The sequence below is a fragment of the Natrix helvetica genome (assembly GCF_964273705.1).
Source record: "Natrix helvetica genome assembly, chromosome: 5".
In the NCBI taxonomy this organism is placed as follows: domain Eukaryota; kingdom Metazoa; phylum Chordata; class Lepidosauria; order Squamata; family Natricidae; genus Natrix; species Natrix helvetica.
The window spans coordinates 141,881,798-141,906,739 of record NC_138551.1 but is presented as its reverse complement, the minus strand read 5'-3'; the positions used below and the strand labels follow the sequence as shown (position 1 = coordinate 141,906,739).

The 24,942-nt window shown below is 47.2% G+C and overlaps 2 protein-coding genes across 4 annotated transcripts in view; one reads left to right on the top strand and one right to left on the bottom strand.

Moving 5' to 3' along the window:
* Positions 1–890: 890 nt before the first annotated feature.
* DRAXIN (dorsal inhibitory axon guidance protein) lies at positions 891–22,169 on the bottom strand. Of its 3 annotated transcripts, none has more exons than XM_081954679.1 (6): positions 22,031–22,169; positions 11,288–11,728; positions 8,087–8,383; positions 2,573–2,650; positions 2,331–2,425; positions 891–1,127 (listed from the first exon to the last, which is right to left on the bottom strand). In XM_081954679.1, exons 2-6 carry the CDS (start codon positions 11,715–11,717, stop codon positions 906–908), a joined length of 1,122 nt encoding a protein of 373 aa, XP_081810805.1. In that variant the 5' UTR covers positions 11,718–11,728; positions 22,031–22,169; the 3' UTR covers positions 891–905. The 3 variants fall into 3 exon arrangements, with proteins under 3 accessions (XP_081810805.1, XP_081810807.1, XP_081810806.1); XM_081954681.1 differs by having other exon boundaries at positions 2,331–2,420; XM_081954680.1 differs by lacking the exon at positions 22,031–22,169 and adding an exon at positions 20,540–20,677.
* Positions 21,793–24,942, top strand: part of MAD2L2 (mitotic arrest deficient 2 like 2) — a 17,330-nt gene continuing 14,180 nt past the window's right edge. Inside the window, exons 1-3 of the mRNA XM_081954699.1 lie at positions 21,793–21,861; positions 22,067–22,123; positions 24,586–24,704. Of these exons, the coding sequence (XP_081810825.1) occupies positions 22,084–22,123; positions 24,586–24,704 (159 nt within the window). The 5' untranslated portion in view covers positions 21,793–21,861; positions 22,067–22,083. The remainder of the gene's footprint in view (positions 21,862–22,066; positions 22,124–24,585; positions 24,705–24,942) is intronic.

Genomic DNA, 24,942 nt, shown 5'->3' with positions numbered 1-24,942 from the left:
GCTGTCCGAAGATGTCTCCGTGGTCATGTGGCCCGCATGACTCAATGCTGAAGGCGCATGGAATGTTTGTTCCCTTCCCACCAAAGGTGGTTCCTATTCTTCTACTTGCATTTTTTTATGTGCTTTCGAACTGCTAGGTTGGCAGAAGCTGGGACAAGTCACGGGAGCTCCCTCCGTTACGCGGCGCTAGGGATTCGAACCGCCGAACTGCCGACCTTTCTGATCAACAAGCTCAGCATCTTAGCCACTGAGCCACCGTGTCCCTACACCCATTGTGGTGCTTAAGAATATTTACAGAATGCTTTTATTTTTGCAAACCTGGTATTCGCATACAGATTCACCCACAAAGTTTGTCTCCCTTGGGGGAACTCTGCAGAGGTGATATTTGGAGAGGCGAAACTATTTAATTTGAAACGGGAACAACGCAGGCCGGACACGAGTTCTCCAAAGGAAGGGGTACAAAAAGGCAAGCCCAGCAAGAGGGAAAACCTCCAAAACAAAGGAGTTTTTTTCTCTCCTTTCACTCGTGTGCTGCGAGCCAAGTTTCTAGACCTGGTGTTTTGTTTGTTTTTAAACACTACAGCAAAAACAGTCAGCGCTTGGTGGTTTTTCAAGAGTGCAAACATTCCCTTCTAGCCCTTCATAGCAATTCAGTTTTCCAGTTTTTTTCATATTTTCTCAAGGAATACTTGGCAGCGAGAGAGGGCCTGTTGCACCTCTGGATGAGACACTGGCTGAACCCCAGTCTCTCTCTCTCTCTCTCTCTTTTCTTTTTGCAAATCCTGCCATGCTCGGCTCCCCTTCTCTGCCTCTAGTCTCTCTCAGGGCAGGGAAGGAGCTACCTCCCGAACGCTAACTCGCAAAGAGACACAGCAGGCAACCTCCAACCTCGGGAAGAATTTATTTCAGAAAGTTTCTTTTGATTCCAGTTGTGCCTTTGAGGCCAGCCCACACCCAAAGTTATAAATTAACCGTGCCCACTTTGGCGCCCCTCCCATTAGTCTCTCTCTCTCTCTAGACGTTAAGGAAAGACCCCTGATCGGCATCCGCAGAATCTGGCTCCACGCAGCGGCCTCTTCGTCGGACGACTCTGCGATTCCGGTGGAATTTGGCATAACAGCGGAGACCTAGCGTGGGAGAGAAAAACATTGAGCAAAGTTTAAGGGGAAAATGTGTTGTGGCCTAACTCCAGTAGCCGAATCAGAAGAGGATAAGGAGGAGGCGTGGGAATCAGGGTCAGCATTGAGGCTGTTAGGGATGTAACCCTAGGCTTGGCTTGGCAATGTATATAAGCTATGATTGTTACAAACTTTACTGTTCCTTTAAATGATTCAGAGATGTAATTGGTTTATTACCTCAAGCAGCCATAAGAGGGAGCCAGAGTGGTTGTTAGATCTCTCTCTGTTTGTTAGAAGCTGATCGGTGTAAAGTGAGGTATTGTTGGTTTGCTACTGTTAGCTATACTTTGTGTGCTGGACTGACTATTTTGATAACTGAATTACTGAACCAATTGTATGAATTGGACTGTTAACCGGATTCTGAATACCTCTATATTTCTACATAGTAAACTACTATATTTTTATACTATTCAGCGTCTCTGTATGCTGGTTTGTGCGTGCTCTACCATATCACTCTCGTTACGCTTGTCTGCATACTCGCTCTTCTAACGGGAACTTAATTACTTAACAGAGGCAACCTGGGACCTCCGAGGGGGAAGAGGGAATGGAGCTGGCCAAGAGAGAGAGAGAGACAGAGGCAGAGCCTGGGCCGTCCGTCAGCCCTCAGATGGAAAGTCAACAGCCCCCAGGTCTGGAGGAGGCTGATGAGGAAGAGGAGGAACAGCTGAGTCCAGTGCCTGACGCATGGATACGCAGAAGGCAGAGGAGAGAAGAGCAGTGGAAATCTATGGGCTGGTCCTCGGGACGGAAGAGCCACCGCTGCTAGCAAAGTCCCACCCTAGCTCTGGGGATAAAAGGCAGAGGAGAGGAGAACAGTGGAAATCTATGGGCCGGTCCTCGGGACGGAAGAGCCACCGCTGCTAGCGAAGCCCCACCCTAGCTCTGGGGACAAAAGGCAGGGGGCGGAGATGAATAGATGTGGCAGGCAACTATTCCTCTCCCTACCAGACAGACTTGTTAGTCCGCGGTGAGAGAGAAACTTTTTGCCGGGGCTGCCGCCGCTCCTCATAAAGGAATCTTTTGTGTTCACTTCAGAGGGTTTGTCGTGCTTGAGGAGCTGGGTCAGAGCAATAGGTCTCCGAATGAGGAGGACAACGCCACAATCCCCGGTTGTTTGTACAACCCCTCCTCCCGAGAAACTTCTCCAAGTACCTTCGGTGCACATACAGTCGTCGTAACATTTGTTGTTAAGCCCCCGGTTGTGCAGCTTGCAGAGGTGTTCGCGCAAATCACAACAGCTACCTGTGCTGGGACAAACGACCGGTTTTTAACGCACAACTCAAAGCAGCATCGAAACATCCCAGCGGGGGAAAATTCTGCTTTCTCGTAGACCGAGCCCTTGTCCTTCTCCTTTCCGGCGAGGCTAGTCCTCATGAAAAGCTGGCGGCACCCACCTGAAAGGCAGTCCAAGTGATGATCGCAGGGCTCCCCTTCGGCCGATGTGGTCTCGTTGTTGCTTTTGTGAGTCCGCCCTGGCGGTGCAACCGAGAGAAAGAAGAGGGGAAACAGGTCAAAAAAGGGGTAAAGTTCCCCTCTAGGGGGCGGTGCTCATCTCCGTTTCAAAGCCGAAGAGCCAGCGCTGTCCGAAGACGTCTCCGTGGTCATGTGTCCGTCATGACTCAACACCGAAGACGCAGGGAACGCTGTTACCTTCCCACCAAAGGTGGTTCCTATTTTTCTACTTGCATTTTTTACGTGCTTTCGAACTGCTAGGTTGGCAGAAGCTGGGACAAGTCACGGGAGCTCCCTCCATTATGCAGCGCTGGGGATTCGAACCACCGAACTGCCAACCTTTCTGATCGACAAGCTCAGCATCTTAGCCACTAAGACACCCTTACAATATTAAATATAGATTACCTTTATTATACTTTTCAGGTGTTATGCCTAGGAAAAAAAATTTCTGGCTTATCATCTTTGTTTAAACCAGTGGTAGTCAACCTTTTTCTACCTACCACCCACTAATGGATCTTTCTTGATGGAAAAATTTCCTTACCGCCCACCAGTTTTGTCCTTCGACTTCTCCTCCTCCTCCTTTCCCCACAACCCCACTCCCTTCTAGCAGTGATGATGTTACCTAGTTTGGTAATGAAATGTCTGTAAGAAAACCACCAAGCTCAGAAAGCAGCAAGGATCCCACTATCCCCCACCTCCTCTTCCTCCCTTTCTTTCTCCTTTTTGTCTTTTCTGCTCCTTCCCCCCCCCCCCAAGCTCAGAAAGCAGCAAGGGTCCCACTATCCCCCACCTCCTCTTCCTCCCTTTCTTTCTCCTTTTTGTCTTTTCTGCTCCTTCCCCCCCCCCAAGCTCAGAAAGCAGCAAGGGTCCCACTATCCCCCACCTCCTCTTTCTCCCTTTCATTCTCCTTTTTGTCTTTTCTGCTCCTTCCCCCACCCCACCCCACCCCCTTCTAGCACTTCACCAGCTCAGGCGCGACCGGAGAAGTTTCTCTTCTCAGAAATGTCTTCAGTGGAGCGGTGGCAGCCTGGCAGGCTGAGCCTGCGTCCCTTTCAGGAGCTTCAGTGAGGAAACTTCTCCGGTCACGCCTCAGCTGGTGAAGCGCAGGCAAGCGCCGTCCCATTGCCAGGGAAACAGTGAGTGAGGTGAATCGCGTGGTTGCTCAGATCACACGGGCGCAGTCCGACGGGAGAAGTTTCTCTTCTCAGAAATGTCTTCTTGGGCTGCGCCCGTGTGATCTGAGCAACCACGTGATTCACCTCACTCACTGTTTCCCTGGCGACGGGACGGCGCTTGCCTGCGCTCCACCAGCTCAGGCGCGACCGGAGAAGTTTCCTCCCCTTCCTCTTCCCACGTGTTTGCTTGTGCATGTGCTTGCGCTCGCCTGCCCACTCGCACAAAAGGAGGCTTTAACCTCCGAAATCCCTAACGCATGCATTCTCGCGCGCGTTAGTTCAAAAGGAGGTTTTAACCTCCGAAATCCCCACCGCCCACCTGGAATCACAAAACGCCCACTAGTGGGCGGTAGGGACCAGGTTGACGACCCATGGTTTAAACTGTTCTCCAACCACGTATGTATTTTTGCCCAATATTTTTTTGCTTTTTTACAAATCCCCCACATACGATAATAGGTCCCTGGTGTCTGGGTACCTTTCCAACATTTGGCAGATATATTTTATAAGCATCTTTGTTATATTTTGCCGGTGGCAAAATGCCACCTATAAAACATTTGGTATAATTTTTCCTTATATGCAGTTGCCACGGTCAATTTATAATTTAGAAGCAAAACATTTCCAAAGGGAAAAAAATAACACCCAAGAAAGTCCACTTGCCTTTTTGGTGAAAAAAAAAAAAGAAGACCTTTGGCTGTATTGATTCCATTTCATCTGCAGGACCAAAACTATTTCGGGAGCCAAACACTCCAATGTTTACCAGCCCTAGGGCTCATCTCTAAGTTATCTACAAACCGGTTGTGGGTTGATCCAACTGTCGCTACCGGTACGCTACTCATGGGTCGTTTGTGATCACGCCGGATATGCGCTGCCCCTGCGACACCCAGCTGCTCGTCAGAGGTCACGCAGGTGGTGTGCGCAACTTGACATGGTTGTTTCAAAACCAGGTATGGAACGGTGGCGGGTGGGTGGGCCAAACGAGCCTCCGTATCGGTACGGTGGCCACTGCTCCTGATTACTACCGGTATGGCCGTACTGGGCCATACCGCCTGGAACCCACCACTGCTACAAACTATAAAACCGTCTCTTTTGTGGATATCAATACACAGGATGTATATACATGTATGTATGTATAAGGGGTGGGTTCCTGCCAGTTCTAACCTTTTCTATAGAAGAGGTTCCACAAATCTACAGTGCCGTTTAGAACCGGTTCCAGCTCCCTCCCCCTGCCCGTCTGCACATCATCAAGATGAAGAGCGAGAGGAGGAATTCTGGGAGTTGAAGTCCACAAGTCTTAAAGCTGTCAAGTTTAAACACCCCTGGGTTTTTTTCCCTAAAGGGTTAGGGGTGCCAGGGTCTTGTAGCGTGACAGCTTTAAGACTTGCACACTTCAGTGCCAGAGTTCCTGAGCCAACGTGACTGGAGGAGGAATTCTGGGAGTTGGAGTCCACAAGTCTTAAAGCTGTGAAGTTTGAACACCCCTGGGTTTTTTTCTCTAAAGGGTTAGGGGTGCAAGGGTCTTGTAACTTGACAGCTTTAAGACTTGCGTGCTTCAAATGCCAGAGTTTCTGAGCCAACAGTTTGGTTGCTCAGCAAGAGCGTTGTTAAGTGAGTTTCACCACATTTTACAAGTTGGCCATGCCCACCCAGTCACATGACTGCCAAGCCACTCCCGCTCAGTCACATGGCCGGCAAGCCACTCCCACAAAGCAGGCCACACCTACAGAAGAGGTTCTAAAAAAATTTGAAACCCACCACTGGGGTTCCCGAACAGCCGGGCACAGCCTCAGGGGCGAAGAAGCCACGAGGTGACCGTGCTCACAAGCAGCCACCTGGCAAACTCCCTCTCCAGCCAGGCAGAGCATCATTCACTGACCTAGGGGGTATCCCTAAGGCGCCAAGCCATGTGGTGCTCCACCCGCCCCCCCCCCCCCCAGCTTGGCACATTCTATGGTTATGGGCAGGCTGTTATGGGCAGGCAGTGTTTTCTATGGTTATGGGCAGGCTGTTATGGGCAGGCAGTGTTTTCTATGGTTATGGACAGGCTGTTATGGGCAGGCAGTGTTTTCTATGGTTATGGACAGGCTGTTATGGGCAGGCAGTGTTTTCTATGGTTATGGACAGGCTGTTATGGGCAGGCAGTGTTTTCTATGGTTATGGGCAGGCTGTTATGGGCAGGCAGTGTTTTCTATGGTTATGGACAGGCTGTTATGGGCAGGCAGTGTTTTCTATGGTTATGGGCAGGCTGTTATGGGCAGGCAGTGTTTTTTATGGTTATGAGCAGGCTGTTATGGGCAGGCAGTGTTTTCTATGGTTATGGACAGGCTGTTATGGGCAGGCAGTGTTTTCTATGGTTATGGACAGGCTGTTATGGGCAGGCAGTGTTTTCTATGGTTATGGGCAGGCTGTTATGGGCAGGCAGTGTTTTCTATGGTTATGGACAGGCTGTTATGGGCAGGCAGTGTTTTCTATGGTTATGGACAGGCTGTTATGGGCAGGCAGTGTTTTCTATGGTTATGGGCAGGCTGTCTGACCATACAGCACACTTCTAGAGCAGCCGCTGCTGGAAGAATCGGAAGCCGAGTTCCGGAGTTTGGAAGGTGGGGAAGAAGTTTTGCTCGGAGCTCGGCGGCGGCTGCAAGGACAGCTGGCCCAGGGCACGGTGAAGCTGGGAGGCATGAGAGCTGGGGGCGGAGCAGGCGCTCGCACAAGCTCCGTCTCCAGCCAGGCAGAGCTCCATGCACTGACCTAGGGGGTATCCTGAATGTGTCAAGCTGTGGGAGCTGGAGGGTGGGGGCGGGCTGAGCGCCACATGGCTTGGTGCCTTAGGGATACTCCCTAGGTCAGTGAATGGTGCTCTGCCCGGCTGGAGAGGGAGTTGGCCGGGTGGCTGCTTGTGAGCGTGGTCACCTCATGGCTGCTTCGCCCCTGAGGCTGTGCCCGGCTCTTCGGGAGCCCACTCGCAAGGGAGCAGCCGCCCGGCAACTCCCCCCTCCAGGCAGGCAGAACGCCACTCCCCAACCTAGTGGTATCCCGAAGGTACCAAGCAATGTGAGACCCTTTCTTTCCCCCCCCCCCCGGGTTCCTGCGGCTTGGTGCCTACGGGATACCGCTAGGTCCGTGAGTGGTGCTCTGCTTTGCTGGAGTGGGGGGGGGTGCCCAGGGGGCTTATTTTTGGGATGGGGGCTTATATTTTCACCAGCCGTGTGCAGCAGCTGCCAAAAAAGCCAACCCAGTTCTAGGCTGCATCAACAGAGGGATAGAATCAAGATCACGTGAAGTGTTAATACCACTTTATAAAGCCTTGGTAAGGCCACACTTGGAATATTGCATTCAGTTTTGGTCGCCACGATGTAGAAAAGATGTGGAGACTCTAGAAAGAGTGCAGAGAAGAGCAACAAAGAGGATTAGGGGACTGAAGGCTAAAACATATGAAGAACGGTTGCAGGAACTGGGTATGTCTAGTTTACTGAAAAGAAGGACTAGGGCAGACATGATAGCAGTGTTCCAATATCTCAGGGGTTGCCACAAAGAAGATGGAGTCAAACTATTCTCCAAGGCACCTGAGGGTAGAACAAGAAGCAATGGGTGGAAACTAATCAAGGAGAGAAGCAACTTAGAACTGAGGAGAAATTTCCTGACAGTGAGAACAATTAATCAGTGGAACACAAGTTGCCTCCAGAAGTTGTGAATGCCCCAACGTTGGAAGTCTTTAAGAAGATGTTGGATAGCCATTTGTCTGAAACGGCATAGGGTGTCCTGCCTAGGCAGGGGGTTGGACTAGAAGATCTCCAAGGTCCCTTCCAACTCTGCTATTGTATTGTATTGTATTGCGTATGTATGTATGTATGTATGTATGTATGTATGTATGTATGTATGTATATACAATATGTGTATATGTGTCTGTGTGTATACATATACATATACATACATCATACATACATACATACATACATACATACATACATACATACATACATACATACAGCATTTGTGCTGATAAATAAAGAAAGGGAGACTAGTATAGATCTATTTCAAGCTCTTTAGCTCTCATCAGCTAGCCATACCCTTACTGGGAATTGAACCTTGGCTAGCTGATGAGAGTTAAATAGCTTGAAATAGATCTATACTAGTCTCCCTTTATTTATTTATCAGCACAAATGCAACACAAATGTAACAAGGCAACATTAAATGCTTTCTGCCTGGATGGCCCCTAGGGTTAGGGAATATATATATATTCAATTCAGCCTTTTTAGGGCACCCCACAGGTGAGAGGGAGTTTACCTTTTTTCAAGTCAGAGGTCCACAGGTCCAGATGTAAGTCTTCGTAGTCCGTCCAGTCGAAGAGAGCCATGTCCAGGGTGGGCATAACGTCACCCTCTTGCCATTCGCGGAGCTGGGGCTGGGAGGAGATGGCCCGGACAGGAAGGAGGTCTTCCATCAACGTCTGGGCCACGGGGCTGGGGAGAGAGGTGGGGGCCGAACCAGCCGCAGCCCCTTCCCCTTGGAAGGGCCGAAAATGCTCCGTAAGGCCGTCCGGCTTTTTCACCAAGGCCCGTGGTCTCAGCTTGGTGCCTTTCCCTGAAAGAGGCAAAAATCGCAAGCAGGAGAATCTCGCCGGGCTTCTGCCCTTCAGAGAGAGCGCTCCTGTCTGTGGAGGCTTTGCAAAGCCCTGCAAGGATGAGCCGCTAATTAGACCCAGGAAGGGCTTTGCGGCCGCTAACCACAGCGCCTTCACTTCAGGGGTTCAGTTCACCTGGGCAGGTAGACTGCTCCTTATACTGGAGGAGTGGAGGATTAATGTCAGCCATCGTACAGCAGACAGCCATTCTCAAAGCCTGGGGAAGGGACCTCAAGAGATCTTCTATACCTACCCTTCATTCAACACCCTACCGCAGGACAACCATGGCTCCTTGAAGACCGGTGGACTTCAACTCCCAGAATTCCTGTGCTGGCTCAGGAATTCTGGGAGTTGAAGTCCATCGGTCTTAAAGGGGCCATTGTTGCCCACCCGTGCCCTACAGAGATGCTGGTATTCTGACCTAGGCTTCCCAAGATCATGAAGCCGACTCCTCGCCCTGATAAAACCCCTTTTATTTAGTTTAAAGGGAATTCCTCTCCAGCAAAGTCCCAGCTAACAGTGCTTCTTTCTTTCTTTCTTCTTCTTTCTTTCTTTCTTTCTTTCTTTCTTTCTTTCTTTCTTTCTTTCTTTCTTCTTTCTTTCTTTCTTCCTTTCTTCCTTCCTTCCTTCCTTTCTTTTCAAATATATTTTTATTATTTTTACATTTAAAACAATGCAATACCGCAGAGTCGAAGTGACCATACATTCACATTATACACAATTAGTCTCAACCATTAACTATTAGCCTACTTAGTGCGTCATCTATCCTTCTGTCCAATCACAATATATACAGTTTGTTCCAGTCTTGTCACCTTGTCTTATACCAATCATAAAATCTGTTCCAGACTTCAACATATTCTGATTCCCCTTTATTTTTAAGTTCAAGAGTGAGCCTATCTGTTTCTGCACAGGCCAACACTTTTTCTGATTATATCTAGCTCTGATGGTGTGTTTTCTTTTCTCCAATACTGTGCAAAAGTTATGCGAGCCGCAGTTAGTACATGTATAATAAGATAGAGTACGTACATTTTTCTTATACCCCTCCGGTATTATGCCTAGGAGAAAAACTTCTGGTTTAAACAAAATTTGGTCTCTCACCGTTTGTTCCAACTATGATTGAATCATTTCCCAATATCTTTTGGCCTCATTGCATGTCCACCACATATGATAAAAAAGTGCCTGGTGTTTTTTTACACTTCCAACAATTTGGGGCCAGATTTTTAAACATTTTGGAGAGCCGCGCTGGGGGGAGATGCCACCTGTAGAACATCTTATAAAGATTTTCTTTATACGCCGTAGCCAATGTTAGTTTCTGATTTAGTATCCAAAGCTTTTCCCACTTAGCCAATTCCACATTATAACCAAAATTTTTCGCCCAGGCGACCATAATTTCTTTCTCGAGTTCTTCCTCTAGTTTATATTCCAATAAAAATCTATACAACACTTTGATCAACCTGTTTTCTGTCTCTATCAAAAGTTTATCTAACACTGTGTAATCTTTAGCAATACCTTCCTTCTTCCTGTCCTGTGCAAACCTTGATTGTATCTGTAAATAAGACCACCATTCTACTTGTACCCCTTGTGATGCCAATTCTAATCTAGTTTTGAGCTCCCCCGTCTGTTCAATAACTCTTTATATGTAACTATATTTTCCATATTAATTAAATTTGGGTGTATATATGCTTCCATCGTAGATAGCCAAATGGGTGTTTCGGTAGAGTGCTCGTGTTTAATTTTGTTCCATATTAACAACAGGGACTGTCTGATATAGTGTCTATTGAAATATTATATTATATATATGAAATATTTATGTGCAGATCCTTTTTCATACCATAGGAAGGCATGCCATCCTGCTTGGAGGTCATGACCTTCCAATTTGAGTAATCTTTTATTTCTCAACATTATCCATTCTTTTAACCATCTTAGGGAGGCCGCAGTATAATAAAGTTCCCAATCTGGTACGCCAAATCCTCCTTTTTCCTTAGTATCTTGCAAAAAAGCCAACGCAGTCCTAGGCTGCATCAACAGAGGGATAGAATCAAGGTCACGTGAAGTGTTAATACCACTTTATAATGCCTTGGTAAGGCCACACTTGGAATACGGCATTTAGTTCTGGTCGCCACGATGTAAAAAAGATGTGGAGACTCTAGAAAGAGTGCAGAGAAGAGCAACAAAGATGATTAGGGGACTGGAGACTAAAACATATGAAGAACGGTTGCAGGAACTGGGTATGTTTAGCTTAAGAGAAAGAAGGACTAGGGGAGACATGATAGCAGTGTTCCAATATCTCAGGGGTTACCACAAAGAAGAGGGAGTCAAACTATTCTCCAAGGCACCTGAGGGTAGAACAAGAAGCAATGGGTGGAAACTAATCAAGGAGAGAAGCAACTTAGAACTGAGGAGAAATTTCCTGACAGTTAGAATAATGAATCAGTGGAACACAAGTTGCCTCCAGAAGTTGTGAATGCCCCAACACTGGAAGTCTTTAAGAAGATGTTGGATAGCCATTTGCCTGAAATGGTATAGGGTTTCCTGCCTAGGCAGGGGGTTGGACTAGAAGACCTCCAAGGTCCCTTCCAACTCTACTATTGTACTGGAACACTGCTATCCTGTCTCCCCTAGTCCTTCTTTCTATTAAACTAGACATACCCAGTTCCTGCAACCGTTCTTCATATGTTTTAGTATCCAGTCCCCTAATGTTCCTCCCCAACCTCCTCACTGTCTGAATCTGCTGCCAGATCCGCTGGTGGGTCACAACAGGTGGCTAGACAAATGACTACTAAACTCACCACTTCCTTCATTTTGTCCCCTTCCCTTGTGCAGGACTGGGAACCCCCTTTCACTCTTTTCTGCCCCTCCCCTACCTCGGTGCTGTTTCAGCCTCTTCCTTCGCGTATGGCGCCGATGCGCCCGGCCCTGCTTCTTCGCTCTCTCGGGCACCGGGTTGTTGTGGTTCTCCTGTTTGGGGTATGGTAAAGCAAACCCCACAAAAGTGCCTTTCTGCCGGAGATTGGCCGGCCGATCCAGCCCCCTCGATTCTGTACCCCCTAAGCTGGGACCACCGGCTTCTCTGGAGCCCGGAGATCCGGGTGGCATCTCGTCGCGGTCCGTTTGTTGGTTACCCAGCCCTTGCCTGGGTCGGTACGGGGTGACTCGCATCCAGGAATCCCGGTTTGGGAAACTGTTGTCGTTTTCGGGAACGTTGGCGGCCATCCGTGGCCTCGAGCTGAGACCCCCGGTGGTCATCAGAAAGAGGAACAGTACAGAGAAGAGCCAAAGGGAAGGATGAGCCATGTTCCCCTTCCCTGGAAATAGAAAAAATAAGGAATTTAGGCAGGGGTGAAATCAATTTATCTTCGCTACGGGTTTGAAAATATCCAGAGCATCAAAAAACGGGACAGGCAGGTGGGCGGAGCCTGACACTGAGCGCACCTGCCAAGGTAAGTAGAACAGCGAGGGGGAGCGGGAAATCCGCTGTGCCACACGATTTAGATTCCGGGGGCACTGCGACGGTCATAAATATGAGCTAGTTGCCAAGAGTCCGAATTTTTTTTAAAGTTTTTTTTATTGTTTTAATTAAACACACACACACACAAAAACATTCTTCATTACATCTTCCAGAAAGCATGTCGATTGGTTACAAATAAATTTCGTGCGTTACTACCACAATCATTCTTTATACTTCATTCATATTGGATTATATATTTTAAATGAAAAATCTTTATATACCATCAATGTACCATCACTCTCATTGAACTATATTTGTTTAAACGTGCTTTTATCTAGAATCATTTGTATTTAAGGACACAACCACATACTGGCATTCGTTAGCTATTTCTATAAATTTCAGGCTTATAGCCAATTGCTTTCACCAATGCCAACCCATATAAAATCATTAAACCATTAACATTTCATTATTATTATTGTAGTTATCTAACATCTTTTTAATAAATCTAGACAAAAATTTATTACTAGAATTTATAAGTACCCAGGAAGAGAGTCCGAATTTTGATCAGGTAAACCTGGGGACATTGCAATGGTTTTAAGTGTGAAAAGTGGACATACGTCACTTTTTTTTCAGTGCTGTTGCAACTTTGGGCACTAAATGAATGGCTATAAGTTGGAGACTGCCTGGCATGAATATCCACCCCCCTCCCAAAACAACAACAATGGAACACTTTGACACTGCTAGATTCTGCAACGACTTTATTCCCGATGGCCTCCATCTGGTACACTCGCAAGATTCGTTTTTCTTGCCATGTCCATGAATACATCTGAACCAGACTGTGTTGTTCCTATGTGTTATATAATATAGGTGGGTATATATATAATTTTGCATTTATTTATTATTTTGTCATGCTTGTGTAGTGTATATTGGAGATGGTGACCCTTTGAGAACTGTATGCAACAAAATTTCATTTGAAAGTATGCTGATTAGTGTGCATTTAAAGTGACAATAAAGTTGGCCGGTCTATCTATCTATCTATCTATCTATCTATCTATCTATCTATCTATCTATCTATCTATCTATCAATCAATCATCTATCTATCTATCTATCTATCTATCTATCTATCTATCTATCTATCATCTATCTATCTATCTATCATCTCTCTATCATTCTCTCTTTCATCTCTCTATCATTTTATCTCTCATCTATATATCATTCTATCATTTCAATCAATCAATCAGTCAGTCAGTCAGTCTGTCTGTCTATCATCCCTCTATCATTTCCCCCCCCCTCTATCTCTATCTATTATGTCTGTCTGTCTGTCTGTCTGTCTCTCTATATCTATCTATCATCATCTATCTATCTATCTATCTATCTATCTATCTATCTATCTATCTATCTATCTATCTATCATCTATCTATCATCTATCTATCTATCTATCTATCTATCTATCTATCTATCTATCTATCATCTATCTATCTCACCTATTTCTGTCTCTGTCTGTGTCTGTCTGTCTCTCTCCCCTATAGGTCTGTCTTTCAGTGGACATGGATCATTTTGCAAAAGAATATCTATCTATCTATCTATCTATCTATCTATCTATCTATCTATCTATCTATCTATCATCTATCTATCTATCTATCATCTATCTATCTATCTATCTATCTATCTATCTATCTATCTATCTATCTATGTATCATCTATCTATCATCTATCATCTATCTATCATTCTTTCTTTCATCTCTCAATCATTCTCTCTCTCTCATCTATATATCATTCTATCATTTCCATCCATCCATCCATCCATCCATCCATCCATCCATCCATCCACCCATCAGTCAGTCAGTCAGTCAGTCAGTCTGTCTATCATCCTTCTATCATTCTCTCCCCCTCTATCTCTATTATGTCTTTCTTTCTTTCTTTCTTTCTTTCTTTCTTTCTTTCTTTCTTTCTTTCTTTCTTTCTTTTTTCTTTCTGTCTATCATCTACCTACCTACCTACCTACCTATCTACCCACCTCTCTCTCTCTCTCTCAATCAATCAATCAATCAATCATCTACCTACCTACCTATTTAGGGAGGGGCAAAGCTGTAGACCCACAAGCACCGCTTTGACAGAATAACTTTTAAGAAAGTTTGCAAAGGTGAGGAAGCGACTCACCTGTGCAACTGTCTCGCTTACCGAAGCAGATCTGCCCCTACCTGTCAGAAAAGCGAGGCAGGAAGGGGCAGACTGGGTGGGGCGGGGCAACAATGAAAACGACAACCCCACTTTTCCGTTGGAAGTGTCTCCCATCACCCATCATTCTATCATTTCTCTCTCGTTATTATTCTCTCTCATTATTATTCTCATTCTCTCTCTCTCTCTCTCTCTCTCTCTCTCTCTCTCTCTCTCTCTCTCTCATCTATCATCTATTTATGTCTCTCTCTCTCTCATCTGTCTGTCTGTCTCTATCCTGTATGTTATCCTGTCTGAAAAACCCCTCCCTCCAAAAGTCACTTTTTTCTAGCATCATTCATTTCCGAGGAGGCCGCCAAACATTTCCAGGCAACGCGTTGAGGGAGGCGGCGCCTTCCCCTTCTCCGTCCCCAGATGGGTCACGTCTTCCCTTTCCAAACAATACAAACCCTCATTTGGGGGGTTTCATTTCCCCTCCCCTCCCCCAGCATCCAGGGAGGCAGCACTCCCCCCCTTCCCACACAGACCCAGCTTTGAATCCGAACATGTGCGCCAGCCGCCCCTTAGGAAGCCAGCCGGATGCAAATCGGGTCATTAATCAAGTGCGGAGCCCCCCTTGGAGAAGCAGCCCCCCCACCCCTTCAGCCCCAGAGGACCGAGTGACATATCGCCAAGCACCAGCTGTTGCTCAAAATGGGTTACTTTTTTTTTCCCGGGGAGCGTGCAAGACTAGCTGGCATTCTTGCTCTGTTTCTACTTCCCAGCTGCTCTGCCTTCGAGGCGACACTTCAGGAGGAAATGTGCAGGAACCAGAGCTAGTTGGCACGCTTGCCAACCTGGCAGAAATTTGCGAAAATCTGTCCCCCTCTCGGCCGATACCCCCCGACATTTCGCTGCCCCAAAAGCAGTGTTGTTTCGGCCACCCCAAATCGGCCACGAAAAAATGCCTAAATCCAGTGTTTCTAAAGGTAAAGGTTACCCTCAAACATATATGCTAGTTGTTCCCGACTCTAGGGGGCGGTGTTCATCTCTGTTTCTAAGCTGAAGAGCCAGCGCTGTCTGAAGACGTCTCCATGGTCATGTGGCGGCATGACTAAAAGCAGAAGGCGCACGGAACGCTCTTCCCTTCCCACCAAAGGTGGTCCCTATTTTTCTACGTGCATTTTTTAACGTGCTTTCCAGCTGCTAGGTTGGCAGAAGCTGAGACGAGTCACGGGAGCTCACTCCGTTACGCGGCGCTGGGGATTCGAACCGCTGAGCTGCTGACCTTTCTGATCGACAAGCTCAGCATCTTAGCCACCCGTGTTCCTACATCCCTGTAAGAAAGTCTTGATTTCCCAATTCCTGGGAAATGGTCCCGTTTCAGCTCGCCATGGCTGGTTTCACGGCGGCAGGGTAGGCCTCAACTGACGTCCATTCCTTAGGTGACCGTTCGCAGTTACGACGGCAGTGAAAAAAGTGACCTGGGATGTTTTTTCACACTTGTGTCAGAGGTTAAGAGCCGCCAAGTTCAGAGCTAATAACAAACCCAGCTCTTAGCAACAGAAACTTGAGACTCAATTGCCGTCGTATGTTGAGGACTTCCTGTTCTTCTTCGAAGCATTTCAAGGGCCAGAGCTAATAACCAACCCAGCTCCTTCAGGCTGTTTGCTCTCTAAGGCCCAGAAAATGAGTCAGGTTAGAAAAATGCCAATGCAACCCTCTGAAATTCCCAACAAGCTGCAAACTCGTTAAACCAGATGGGAAAAACAGCGGCTTTCCAAACTTTTGAGGAAACACAACGTTGTTTCTTTGAGGAAACGCAACACAATAATACAAGGCGCACAATGCCAGCGTTCGCCTTCCTCCGAGGGCAGCTTTCACACATTCACAAATGCATCCCACCGAGAGCAGGAATTTGTTGCCGGGAGTCCCGGCGTCCTTTTGAATTCCCCTCGGGCATCGCGTCAAACTGTGCCAAGCCGCAAAACAGGTGCGGCATTCACCACTGTGACACCCCCGCCTCCTCCTCTTGACACATCCTCTCTGGGTGACAACTTCGAAGGAAGAAGGATGCCGAGAGAGATGATTTTTTTAAAAAAACAACAACCCCACAATCGGCAGCTTTAGGGGAGAAGCCATTGTTGCGTGTGTTGTGTTGCCAAGCTGGCGGACTGGATGTTCCCCGCCTGCCTTGCCAAAAGAAAAGGGGGGGGGGAATGGCACTTGGCAAGGGGTCAGGATGGCCTTCGAGACCAAGCTGGGCACGGCGACCACAATGCCATGAGTGATGGGGAGGAAAGGGAGAAGCCCCCATTGTTGGCAAAACAAGTTTTTTTTTTCCTGCCCCGCTGAGCCAGCCTCCATCTGCTTTTCCCGAATTCCGGTGGCGGAGGCCGTTTGGGCCACCGCAGGGAGACCCACAATCGCTTGGGTAAAACGACAGCCCCCACCTCCCCAAAGATGCCTTTGGCACCCCCTTCTCTTGCAATTACTCTTGATTATTTCCAGGGTGTTGAATCGGGTTTATAAAGAGGGTTTTTCCCCCCCCATCTTCTCAGTCTCTTGTTTTCCAAGCCTGCTTTGATTTTAGTAAAATCGCCGCCGTCCCCCGCCTCACCGCCGTCTCAAATCCAGAAGCTGCAAAAATTTGGCCCTTTTTAATCCATTTCAGGATTGGGGGTGGGTGGGCAATTTCCCCCACGCCCTCCCTGCATTCAGATCTAAGCAGCCCCCTCCTCACCTTGCACCCACCCAGGGAGATGAACTCATGAAGTATTTCAGTCTTCTACAGTGTCAAGGCCCAAATGTACGACAAAGGAAGCCGAAATTTTCACTGTTAAGCAAGACAGGTGTTAATCCAGAATAGAGCTGGAAGGGACCTTTGGAGGTCTTCTAGTCTAACCCCTGCTCAAGCAGGAGACCTTATACCTGTGATGGTGAACCTAGGGTATGCATGCCACAGGTATGCCTAGGGTATGGCATGCAGAGTGCTCTCTGCGGGCATGCCAGCCGTCGCCCCAACCCAGCTACACCTCCTGCCGGCCTGCTCTTCAGGTCTCTGCCGTGCATTGTGGGACGCATGCGGGGGACATGAGTGGGGGGGGGGACTCGCATTGCATTTTGGGGCCTTGTGCAGCGCTCCCAGCAACCTGGCTTCCGGGTTGTTCCAGGCCCAAATCGAGGCACAGGGGCACCGCACGAGCCCCCCTCACCCCCGGCGTCCTGTTTTGGGCCTGGAAAGCCTCATGCGCCAACCTGGAAGCCAAAAATGGGTGAGGGGGAGTGGTATGCGCGGGAAGGGGGAGGTCGCACGCAGGGGTTTTTGCTTTCGGCACGTGACGACAAAAAGGTTAGCCATCACGGCCCTATACCGGGGCTCAGCAAACTGCGGCTCTGGAGCCACATGTGGCTCTTTCCTCCCTCTGCTGCGGCTCCGTCACCGGTCGGCACCACAATTTTGAGAGGAGCTTCCAATGGGCGCGGGAGGGAGAGAAGCACAGTGTGCCAGGAGAAGACTCTATGGCAAGTATTTATTTAAGACAAATGACAATAACCACCAAATAACCGAGTTGATTAAAAAAACACGAACCTAACTCTTACAAACCCCACATTCCAGTTAACTGAGCTGCAAAGATGCCGTTTTATTTTCTTAAGCAAGTCCACAAACTCGGGGTCGCAACAAACCAGGATAAAATCACGATTAGAAAATGTAGAATCTGGGAATCCAAGGCCGGCAAGGAAAATAAAACATCAGTTGGGCTAACAACGTGCCAAACTGAGCATTGACATGTCTCGCGAAGCTCAAAGCAGATTAACAGAGTTGGAAGGGACCTTATAGGTCATCTAGTCCAACCCCCCCTGCTCAAGCAGGAGACCTTACACCATTTCTGACAAATGGCAGCCCAATCTCTTCTTGAAAGTCTCAAGCGATGAAGCTCCCACAACATCCGAAGGCAACTTCTGTTCCATGGGTTGATCGTTCTCCCTGTCAGAAAATCCCTCCTTATTTCCAGGTTGAATCTCTCCTTGTTCAGTTTCCATCCATTATTCCTTCTCTGGCCTTCAGGTGCTTTGGAGAATAACTTGACTCCCTCCTCTCTGTGGCACCCCCTCAAATATTGGGAGACTGCTATCCTGTCTCCCCTGGTCCTTCTCCTCACTAGACTAGCCAGGCCGAGTTCCTGTAACTGTTTTTCATATGTCATAACATAATTATAATATGTTATAATATAATATAACATGTTATAATAGAGATATTCCCGCTTGGCAAATTTAACCCACATTTGGAATTAAACCCTTGTTATTCTAACTTTTTTTTTTTTTTTGGCACAGAGAAAGGTGTCCTAAAGAACATTTGAAGTTTTGAGTCCAGGACAAATTCTTGATCTTTATAAAAATAAGATCTCGAGCAGCTTTCTTCTCTGAAAGCCACTCAGCCTGATCACAACGGGGGGGGGGGGGGGATAAAATTGGCAATCGACCCATCTCAGAGGGGCGTGTTTGTGGGGACGGCGAAAGAGCTGGCTTGTGCTAGCTTGTCCAAAGAAAAGATAAATCCCTCTAAAAAGGTATTTAACGGGGGGGGGGGGGGAGGGGTGGGTGTGGGTAGGGGAGGTGGGGAGATAAAGAAACAGCCAGAATTCTCCTTTTTTTCCAGTGTCTAGTACATTTTATCTGCAATTTTAAACCTGAATTCACCCTCCATTTGGGACATACATACATACAATACATACATACATACAATTCACCCATACATACATACAATTCACCCTCCATTTGGGACATACATACATACATACACACACACACACACACACACACGTATAAAGGAGGAGAGCCTGTGGCTTAGTGGCTAAGACTCCTGCCTAATATGTAATATAGCCCAGGTTCAAATCCCAGTAAGGGTATGGCTAGCTGATGAGAGCTAAATAGCTTGAAATAGATCTATACTAGTCTCCCTTTATTTATTTATCAGCACAAATACAACACACACACACACACACACATATAAATGCATTTTTTAAAATGTTTTTTTCCTCCCTGAGTGTATCCCTTGGAGGCAAAAGGAGAGGGTGGGGGGAAATGGGGGCCTTTTGTTTGCATTCTCCAGGGAGAAGATTGATGGAGGGTATCACGCGAGAGTGTAGAAGTTATAGTATTATCCGTATTATTAATTGGGGATGTATTGATTAATGGGCTTAACACTCCCCTCACCCCACCCCAGCCGAAGGATTCAGCACTTTGTCATAACTACAGCACAGTTTTTACAAGGCCACCAGGAGGGATGCCACCAAAACAAGCCACATGCAAATCAAACACACACACACACAAATGGAATGCAATGATTACAAATGAAATTGTTCATCTCTTCCCTAACTGCCTTTCCACCTCCACAAGCCCAATTATATTCACAGCTCACCTTTGCCCCAGGTGGAGGGCAGGGAAAGCAAGAATCTCTGTTGAAAATGCACGTAATAAATTCCACCCACCCCCAAAAAAGTAGATTTGGGGGGGGGGGGGTTCCCAACTTCTAGAAAGCATCCTGCTTTTGAAATTCTTCAGCTCAAGGCAGACTCCCTAGCTTCTTTAAGCAGGAGTGGAACATTTTAAAAATATATATATTCTGGGTTTGGATTTTGTTAAGTCTGGGATCGAAAGCAGGGGGGAAGGTGCGGAGGGCACCCCTGCCTGTCCTCTGCCCCCCTCCCCACTTTCCTCCCCATCGCCTCCCACAGCTACTCACCACTCAGAGCGACAGGCAAGAGAGAGAGAGAGAGAGACATACACACACAGACCGACTCACCACTCTGGCTGGTTCTGTCTTCTTTGACAGACTGGCCCAGCTAGGAGCAAAGCAGAGGGGTGGGATGGGGGGGGGGAGCTGGGGTCCTCCCATGCCTCCCGGGAGGAGGGGAGGGGGGCCTGGAGGAAGGGAAGCGGAGGGTGTGAAAAAGAGGGGTGTGTTTTGGCAGGCTTTATTTATTAATTTTTGGTGGGAGGGTGGGTGGGTGGGATAAAGGATAGCTGGTGGGCATTGCAGAGAGGGGAGGGGGCGTTCTCTCCTCTCCGGAGTCTCTGTCTCTGTCTCTCCCCCCCCCCACCAGCTCAACAAAGGGAACAAAGAGCTGGGATGCAGCCAATGGACCTCAGCTCCAGAAAAGAAAAGGGCACCATGGGGAAATGCAGATGAGGAGGAGTGGATCTATCCCCACCCCACCCCTCAAGGGGATAGATAGGAGGATCGGGGGCATTTAACAGCCTGCCATGCACAGCCACCCCCCCCCCACTTCGTTTCTCCAAACCCCTCGTCTCCTCTCCATCCTCCATCCCCTTCGCAGGTGCATTGTGGGAAACTCCCCAAAGTAAAAAGGATGCTTAACAAGGTTTGTGTGTGTGTAGTGGGGGGGGGGAGAAAAACTGGCCGGTCACAAGAGCCTCAAGGTTTGGTGGGGGTGCCAAGCAGGGGAAAAGCCCCCCACTCCAAATTTGAAGGAGGAAAACCTCACCTGTCTAGCTCCAGCCTAGCCATTTGCAACCGGGCGCCCACCACGTTTCAGAGTCCATCTGTAGTCTGCGTGGAGTGGCGGGTGGGCTGGTACCATGTTTTAGCAGCCGTCCCCCCCTCCCTTTGAGATCACTCCCTATACAAAAGGGGGGGTGAAGCCAGACCCCGCTTTTCCTCTGCTTACTCGGGAGTAAAAGCTCTCAAGGGAAGAAGCCTGGGCTCAGCTCCTGCAGCTGGGTGGGGGGCTCCTTTCTTCCTGTGACCCCACCCCCACCCCAAACCCCCTCCCGTTGCTTGCATTCCAGAGCCCATCAGCCCCAGGCCAGGGAAAGAAAGAAAAAAAGAAAGAAGGAAGGAAGGAAGAGAAAGAGAAGGAAGGAGAAAAGGGAGGGGGAAAGGAAGGAGAAAAGGAGGGAAGGAAGGAAGGAAGGAAGGAAGGAAGGAAGGAAGGAAGGAAGGAAGGAAGGGAAAGAGAAGGAAGGAGAAAAGGGAGGGGGAAAGGAAGGAGAAAAGGAAGGAAGGAAGAGAAAGAGAAAAGGGAGGGGGAAAGGAAGGAGAAAAGGAGGGAGGGAAGGAAGGAAGGAAGGAAGAGAAAGAGAAGGAAGGAGAAAAGGGAGGGAGGAAATGACTGAATAAATGAATGAATAAAGGAGGGAGGGAGGAAGGAGAGAAGGGAGGGAGGAAGGAAGGAAATGAATGACTGAAGGAAGAAGGGAGGAAAGAAGGAAAAATGGAAGATGAGAAAGAGAAGGGTTAGGGTTAGGGACAAAAAAGAGGGAGGAAGAAAAATGAATGAATAAATGAAGGAGGGGGAGGCAGGAAGGAAGGAAGGAAAAAAAGGAAGAGGAGAAAGGGAGGGAGGGAGGAGGGAAGGAAAATGAATGAAGGTGGAAGGGAGGCAAATGAATGAATAAATGAATGAAGGAGGGAGGGAGGGAGGAAGGAAGAGGAGAAAGGAAAGGAAGGAGAAAAAGGAGGGAGGGAGGAAAATGAATGAAGGAGGGAGGGAGGAAGGAAGAAAGGAAGGAAGAGAAAGGGAAGGAAGGAGAAAAGGAAGGAAAATGCAGGAGGGAGGAAGGAAGAAAGGAAGAGAAAGGGAAGGAAGGAGAAAAGGGAGGGAGGGAAATGAATGAATAAAGAAATGAAGCAGGACGATGGGAAGGAAAATGAACGAACGAAGGAAGGAAGGTGCAGCCGAGTCTCTTCGGAGTCCGGGCGCTAAGACCGCGGGCGGCCGAGAGAGAGAGCTTATCCGGGCAGGGCGCGTCCAACAGCCGCTCCGCCTTCCGCCGCCATCAGCCCCGAGCAGCCTCCGCCGGGAAGGTAAGCGTCAAACCGGGTCGGGGGAATCTCAGGGCTCGGAACCAGCGGCGGAAGAAAGCGAGGGCGCCAGGTTGGGGAAGGGCAGCCCCTGCACAGCTGGCCCAGCGGGGGGGTAGGGAGAGAATCCAGCAGTTCCCCCCCCCCAACTGGGGAAGGGGTTGCAGCCCACCTCTCTTTTGAGGACGCTTCGTGTTTTTCTTGGCAGAAGCCCCCCCGGGAAGGATGACGACGCTAACGAGGCAGGACCTCAACTTTGGACAAGGTACCACCAGGAGATCTTAAGGCTTCTTACTAACGCTGGGATCGGGGTGCATTCAAAGTCTTGGGTCAAGTTCTCTCAAGCATGGCGAAGGGAAGAGGGGTGGACTTCAACTCCCAGAATTCCCCAGCTGCCCTCTTCCCCCCTCCCTTCCCCACCCAGGGAATTCTGGGAGTTGAAGTCCACCCCTCTTCCTGTGCTTTCATTGTCCATGTTTTTAATACAGCTAAAACCCGCCTGCTTATTTATTCGAGGGATGAATCTTCCAAATGAATCCATGATTTCTGCTGATAATCCATTGAGTCTCTTGGGGGGGTCCTTCCTGCATATAGTGGGAGGCATTATAATAATACTAATAATTTAACAAACAACAACTACCCGATTATGGATGAGACATGTCACAGTGATACCCATTGGCACTTGATACCATGTCCAAGAATTTTATAAGATACATCAACAAATTGCAGCTTCCTGCAATAACACCAGCGGAACTGCAAAAAACTGCGCTGCTGGGAACATTGTATATTTTAAGAAGGTACTTGGTTGATACCTAGGACGCTGGCAGCAGCCCATATCAACCATTAACACCAGTGGAATGGTATTTGTGATGCATTTTTAAATGTTCCGTTGACTGAGTTTCATGCTTAATGAATAAAGTATAATAATAATAATAACAATAGTTGAAAAGAAAAAAGTTTGGTTCATTGGCATTGCAATACCTGGTGATGCGCAAATTGAAGATAAGCAAGAAAAAAATCACAAAATACAGAGACTTGCAAATTGAAGTTGAGCCACTGTGGAAAAAGAAATCGTGTGTTGTCCCGATTGTAATTGGAGCCCTTGGAGCAATACCTAAAGGGCTACCTCGCTATTTGGAAAATTTAAATTTATCGGACTTGAACATTCTGACTCTACAAAAAACTACCCTACTTGGAACAGCTTATATCCTCCGACGTTACCTTAACAGTTCCTAGGTCCTTGATTAGGACCCGAGCTGTTGAGCTACTAACTAGCCCCAATGGTTGTGAATTTCACCAAAGATTAACATAACAACAACAACAACAACAACAACAACAACAACAACAACAACAACAACAACAACAACCCAATTATGGATGAAACATGTCACAGTGATACTCATTGTCATCAGGGCACTTGGTACCATGTCCAAGAATTTTATAAGATACATCAACAAATTGCAGCTTCCAATAGCACCAGCAGAACTGCAAAAAACTCTGCTACTCGGAGCATTGTACATTTTAAGAAGATACTTGGTTGATACTTAGGACGCTGGCAGCAACCTATATCAACCAGCAGTGCCAGTCAATAATATTTGTGATATATCTTTAAATGTTCAGTTGACTGAGTTTCATGTTTAAAGAATATAATAATAATAATAATAATAATAATAATAATAATAATAATAATAATAATAATAATAATAATGACTATTAATAGTGAATGATATTCGTGATACATTTTTAAATTATTATTATTATTATTATTTATTCACATTTCTAAACCGCCCCCTCTCCCAAAAAGGGACTCGGGGCGGTGTACAGTCCACAATAAATCACAGATAAAATACAAATATAAATAGGGCTATAAATATATGTATGTATGTATGTGGAGGAGGTTAAAATTAAGAGTCCTGTACAGAAGAATAAATAAATATGAGGCTAAAAGCCCTAAAAACAATTAAAACTAAAACATTACCCTTAAAATAACCAGATGAGAATATACTACCAGGAGTTCATAGATGTAACATTTATAATCATGCCAGGCCAGCTAGTCGGAACAGGTGAGTCTTCAGTTTTTGACGGAAGGAGCGGAAGTCCGAGGTGGTTCTAATGTCGGGGGGGAGGTCATTCCAGAGGGTTGGGCCCATCACAGAGAAGGCTCTACTCCTCGGCGCCGCCCACTGGCATTGCCTAGTGGACGGCACCTGGAGAAGGCCCTCTCTGTGAGAGCGGATTGGCCGCAGGGATGTATGTGGGAGGATGCGATCCCGCAAGTAACTAGGTCCTGAGCCATGGAGCGCTTTAAAGATAGTAATCAGGACCTTGAAACGCACCCGAAAAACCACAGGTAGCCAGTGCAGCTCGCGCAGGAGCGGTGTTACGTGGGAGTATCTAGACCTCCCCATGATAACCCGCGCGGCCGCGTTCTGGACTAGCTGCAGTCTCCGGGCGCGTCCCAAGGGAAGCCCCATGTAGAGAGCATTACAATAATCTAGGCGAGACGTCACCAGCGCATGAGTGACTGTGCGTAGGGCATCTCGGTCCAGTAGGGTTCAGTTTGACTCAATTTCATGTTTAATGAATAAAAGATCATCATTATCATAAATAATAATAAATAAAGCAGCTCAGACACCAATTTTAAATACAATTGAACTTGACTTTTCCAGCTGCCGTTAAAAAAAACAACACTTGTATTTATTTTCGTTCTTTTCTCCTTTTTTCTAGTGGTTGCTGATGTCCTTTCTGAATTTTTAGAAGTAGCCATTCACCTTATCCTTTATGTCCGAGAGGTTTACCCCACTGGGATTTTTCAGAAGAGGAAAAAATATAATGTGCCTGTTCAGGTAAGAGACACACAAGTATACATTGGAGATATCTATATCGATATCTACATCTACATCATCTACATCTATCTATCTATCTATCTATCTATCTATCTATCTATCTATCTATCTATCTATCTATCTATCTATCTATCATCTATCTATCTATCTATCTATCTATCTATCTATCTATCTATCATATATCTATCTATCTATCTATCTATCTATCTATCTATCTATCATCTATCTATCTATCTAT